The sequence below is a fragment of the Monopterus albus genome, unplaced genomic scaffold (assembly GCF_001952655.1).
Source record: "Monopterus albus unplaced genomic scaffold, M_albus_1.0 scaffold61.1, whole genome shotgun sequence".
Lineage (NCBI taxonomy): Eukaryota > Metazoa > Chordata > Actinopteri > Synbranchiformes > Synbranchidae > Monopterus > Monopterus albus.
The window spans coordinates 33477-39073 of record NW_018127941.1 but is presented as its reverse complement, the minus strand read 5'-3'; the positions used below and the strand labels follow the sequence as shown (position 1 = coordinate 39073).

General features: G+C 44.1%; 1 protein-coding gene across 1 annotated transcript in view; it reads left to right on the top strand.

Moving 5' to 3' along the window:
• Nucleotides 1-3871, top strand: part of myoc (myocilin) — a 9392-nt gene extending 5521 nt beyond the window's left edge. The window contains exons 2-5 of the mRNA XM_020603331.1: nt 608-673; nt 750-845; nt 2468-2679; nt 2773-3871. Coding sequence (XP_020458987.1) covers nt 608-673; nt 750-845; nt 2468-2679; nt 2773-3354 — 956 coding nt within the window. The 3' untranslated portion in view covers nt 3355-3871. The remainder of the gene's footprint in view (nt 1-607; nt 674-749; nt 846-2467; nt 2680-2772) is intronic.
• The last annotated feature ends 1726 nt before the right edge of the window (nt 3872-5597 follow it).

Sequence of the window (5597 nt, the reverse complement as noted above, 5' to 3'; positions counted from 1 at the left end):
CTTACAGTTGACAGTTTGCCACTCACTTTTGTTTTACCAATGTAAACCTTAAAATGTTACATTTTTCTGATTAGAACACTCTTGTAACCACATTCCTATTGTTTGCCATCTGCCCCTTTACCCTGTCCCTCTTCATCAGCACCCAGAGTCTATGTCACCTTTCACACGCCAAGTGTTAAATGTTCTCTGCATCATTAGTGCTCGTTATACACCAGATATCACTAACCATTGCACACGCGACAGCCAAGCTGGCACGTGCTCATGCACACATACAGGCGGTCCCCCATTGACACAGATACACAAACACACACCATATCCATGTTCATGAAGTTCTGTTTGAAGATGTGAAGCTGACAGTTCTAGAGAGGGATGGGGTGTCAAGTGTGTCGTGTGTATGTGTGTGCGTGATGGTCAGATAATCTACCGACCGTCTGACTCCAGAGCAGCTGGGAATCCGTTCAGCAGTGCTTGTTTCCTGCGTCCACATTCCCTGCTGTCAGTAGCACAGTAGTAGTTCACTCTCCAAACCTTCATTTTTTCCTACTGAATGCTACATTTGAAGTATGCAGCAGAAATCACTGAATGCTATTTGTGTATGTGTATTCAGATTCCAGTCCAGTGTCTCGCCTGATGACCAGGCCCAGCAGGCAGGGAGACAGCAGCAGTTTGAGAGGTAAGAGAAGTTTTCTGCAGAGTCATCTCCACCTTGCTGTTACTGCTTCAGCTCACCACATTCCATTCTGTCTCAGAGACGGTGTGGCCGTATGGATCTCCAAGAGGCTTCCAGGAGGTGAAGGCCGAGGTGACAGAGGTACCTGCTCCTGACATCTCCGAGGACAGCACAGGTTTGAACTTGACATATTTTTTATTCTCTTTAAAAACCCACATGGGTGGGTTTGCACATTTGAGCCCATTTACTACACATCATACATACTTTAAATCACAGACGACCAGAGATTTACATGTAGTCTTACTACCATTTCAGGGCATCATTTCGTTTCCGTTCTTGTCTGTGCAGTGAGAAAATTTATTGCAGACTTGTTTAATCTTTTACAGTGATCAAGTCTGCATTATTCATTTTTATTTACTAATGTTTCATGATTAATGAAATACATTCAAAATGTTTGCCAGGCTTCAAGGAGTCATACAGTGCATTTTGGTGAGAGACAATGAAAATGGAGCTTTTGATAGTTTACAGGAAACCTCTACAGAGCACAGATCAAATATATGTGTATGAATGTGTCATGAAGGAGGTCCAAAGGCTAAAATTTGCAAGCACACTGCAATAATCCAGTCCTGCCAGCTCATAGCTTTTTCTCACTTACCCATTTCTCCCTCTGCACCCATCTGACCTGGCAAACATGACCCTCACCCCTCCCTGCCGGCAGCCTCAAAGCAAATACTGCTATTAATACTGCAGCATTTGGGGCAAGAACACCAGAGTCATGCCAATCCACAGGCATGAGGTTATTCCTGACATTCAGGTTTGTCTCATGAATGTGAAGGGAAAGCACCTCTGATGTCCTTCACAAGGTTAAACCATTCTCTGATGGGTTTCCTCAGATAAGTGGCTCTCTACAAGCTTTATTGCTTGGGCGATCACTGAAGGACACGTGTAGCCACCATGTGAAGTCATATAATCTCTGACGCCAAACAGAAGCTACATGGTAATAAGTGTATTTATAAAACATATTCCTATGTAACCTTAAATCCAGTGCTACATCCTGGACCTGAGAGCAAGGGTGTATTTTAGGAAGAGGTAAATATACAGCCTGCCTTATCATTTTCCCAGTAAGAGAAGCAGCGCAGAGCTCTATGGGCTGAGTCACAGCTGCTGCTCCAACGGTGATGACCAACAGAGATGGCAGGTAGCATCTCCACACCTGCTGTCGGTGTCTGTGATGACAAATGAGAACCGTGTCACACCCTGATCAGCTTGTGATTGCCTTTTTTTGTTGTTCCCCAGCCTTAGCACTAACCCGGCCAGTTGTCTCTGTAACCCAAGCCCTAGTCTCAACCACAGGCAGCGGTGCCAGGAAACATTACTGGAAGGGGTGTTGTGTTTAAATGTGTTCCCCTCTGTTAGAACTGTGTTTCCTGTAGAAACCCCCTCAGTGGTTAGGGTTAGAATAAGGTTAGGTTCAGGTTAAAGTACTCAGGGGAAACACGTCTCTTGACTGGGGAACACACTTTGATTCAACCCAAGACCATTCAGTAGAACACAGAAATCCACCATCATGTAGGGCCCAGGATTCAAAGCTCTTGCCAGGTCTAGCACACAGACCAGTTTTAATAGTCATGATCATATCAGATATTTGATTCTGATTGATCCAGCCTTTGAATCAGTGGTTACAATTATTAGTCTTCTGGTGTGTTCCCAATAATCAGATTGTGAATTTCTGCTAGTGTTCCCGGTATCACTCGGTTTCCTTCCCCCTCTCATATTTCCTCTTCTTCCTGCTCACAGGTTGTGGGGAACTGGTTTCAGTTGCTGAGCCGGTGACACATAGGAAGGCTGACAACATAGCCGGTAAATATGGTGTTTGGATGCAGGACCCTGAGGCTGTCTCCCCTTATGGACCTGATATGATCTGGCGCATTGACACCATTGGCACCGAGGTCAGGCAGGTGTTTGGGTATGAGGACATGGAACAACTCTCCAAAGGCTTTCCATCCAAGGTACGTGTCACATGGATGGTATTCAGTCACAGGAATTAGCCAAAAAAAATCAGAGGCCATTCATGGTTATTGTCTCATGTTTTCCTATGACAGGTGCTAATGTTGCCAGAGCTGGTGGAGAGCACTGGTGCTACTATGTACCGGGGCTCTCTTTACTATCAGAGACGTCGTAGCCGCACCCTGATCCGCTATGACCTTGCCTCTGAGACCATCGCAGCCCGCCGTGACCTCCCTCATGCCGGCTTCCATGGCCAGTATCCCTACTCCTGGGGAGGCTACACTGACATCGACTTGGCTGTGGACGAGCTGGGGCTGTGGGCCATTTACTCCACCAGTAAAGCAAAAGGAGCCATCGTGATCTCGCAGCTGGACCCGCACAATCTGGAGGTGAAGAAAAGCTGGGAGACAAACATCAGGAAGGCCTCGGTGGCCAACTCCTTCATCATCTGTGGCAAGTTGTACACTGTGTCCAGCTATTCGTCACCCACTACCACCATCAACTACATGTACAACACTGCAACCGGCCAGGGGAAGGCCATAGCCATCCCCTTTAAGAACAAGTACCTCTACAACAGCATGATCGACTATAACCTGGCACAGAGGAAGCTGTTTGCCTGGGACAACTACCACCTAGTGTCCTATGACCTTAGGATGAGTCGCAAGCAGGGTAACTAAGGCCAGCATGAGTGGTTGCTGTAAAGTGACATTTGCTCCCGGTCCTGCTTCAAAGACTCAGAGCTTTAGAGAAAAATAAGTGTGGTAACAGTAGATAAAATGCCAACACCATCAGTATCCAAGTGCAGAAGAGCATAACTATCAAACTCCAAAGTAAAATGAAGACATTTGAGGAGCAGTGCCTCCTGCGGGTCTGCTTTGTTCCTCACTGGGAGTGCTTTTGCTGTGGCAAGGTCCACAGATATGTTTTTAGAAAAATTATTTTTGTACTGCCTTCAGTTCAGATGTATGTTCTTGTTTTATGAAAAGCTATATAAAGTATATCTGAGGTCCGACAGATGAAGCGGTCATTATCAGCTAAGTGGGATAATTCATACATTTTACAACACAACGTCCCGTGGTACTTCACACCATGCAGTTTCACCAGTCAGCATCTTTTGTTAAACTGCTCTGTCACTCAGCATGTATTGAATATTGCATGTACTTTACACTGTAGTAATGTTCAATGTCATTGTGAAATAAACGTATTACTAAGTTATGAGTTTATATGGTTATTATACACCTCACGAGTATTGGTTCATCTTGTTTTTGAAGCTCTAACCAGTTTTATAGTTTTTGATGATCAACAAATCAGACGACTACTGTATTTGATGACAATTCCAGCGTTAGTGATGTAGAATTTTTCAGGAAAACTGAAAAATTCTCCAGTTTCAACAATTTTAAAACCTACTGGATTATTTACAGAAATGCAGTGTAATAGGTTAGAAGAGGGTTCACTCACAGAAAGCTGGCTACAGCTAATGGAGTCATTAATAATAGTCATCTCTAATTACCATATACTGGTGTAACTTTCAATAAATTAATTGCATCAGATCAGCTATAGCCCTGAACTGTCCATTAGAGGATCATGATGAATTAAAGAGCTACTTTAAAAGAAAATATATTGCAGAAGTTAAACACCTGTCAAAACTCAGTAATGTAAATATTGGTCTTATTAATGGCTAATAACTGATTAGAAAATTGCACAAATTAAACATTTGATTAGTGCTTAAAAAAAAAAATCCTAATAAAGCAATTTGTTACATTTTAAAACCAATCTAGAAAGGGTGGTGCCTCAGTGATGTGGTGTGCAAATTGACAGCAAGAAACATTTTCATCCAAGCCCTTAGAATTGCCATACAAATTTGGAAGGTGTTGCAGTGACACCAGGTGGTCAGGCATGTGCTGAATTGTGTAGAGCAGCATGAAATCTACAACAAATGACAGAAAATGTCAAGTAAAAATCAGGCATTACTGAAAAATCTCAACAGTATATTATTTTTATTAGTTTCTGTAACCAAACCGAGACTGTAAATAAGACCGTACATCTTTTAATACAGCGATGAAATCCCTGTACAACAAAAAAACAAAACAACAAATCACTACCCCCCTTCCTCACTCATCCTCCAAAGCAAGGACCCTCCTCTCCCAGCTAGGGTAGACGTGAGGAGAACCCTCCCCCACATCAGGGTGCATACTACTGTACATTTCTGAAGGAGCCTTGTCAACCTCGAGATGAGAGCACTGAGGGTGGGACAGCCAGCGGAGGTGGGGGCAAAGACAAAACAGCACTGATTGCTCTCATCGGTAAAGACAACAAAACAATAAATGTCCTTCTGCCCATAGACTTCAGAATGTGAGGCTTCTCATTTCATCTTTGTCCTCGTTCTGTCTTGTTCCCCTCATTGTGAGGGCTGGCATAGACACTCAAAACCTTTCTATTGTTTCAACGATCAACTCAGTATTTATGTCCCACTAACACAGCCCTGTCCTAGTATACTCTAGATAAGGGCACCAAAATCAGTCAATAGCAGCAGATCTGGATGCTTTACAGTGAAGTGTGTACATGTGTGGATTTGTGTGACAGTAAACATAGGCGTGAAAGCAGTGAAGGGGCATGAGACAGTTGCCTCAAAACTGAAACAGGTTTAAGTAGTGATCATGCATCATCCACGTAATCCTGCCAAGTCCACTCACAACTCTGCTGCCATAGCAACAGCAATCCTCAAAAGGCAGACATCTCCTCTTCATTGCTTCAACCTTTAGAGTCCAGCTACAAGCTTCCCCTGCTTATATGAACACACACACACACACACACACACACACACACACCCCCCCCCCCCCCTCAATAACTGTCAGGACGCCCCCCCCTCATATGAACACACACACACACACACACACACACACACACACCCCCCCCCCCA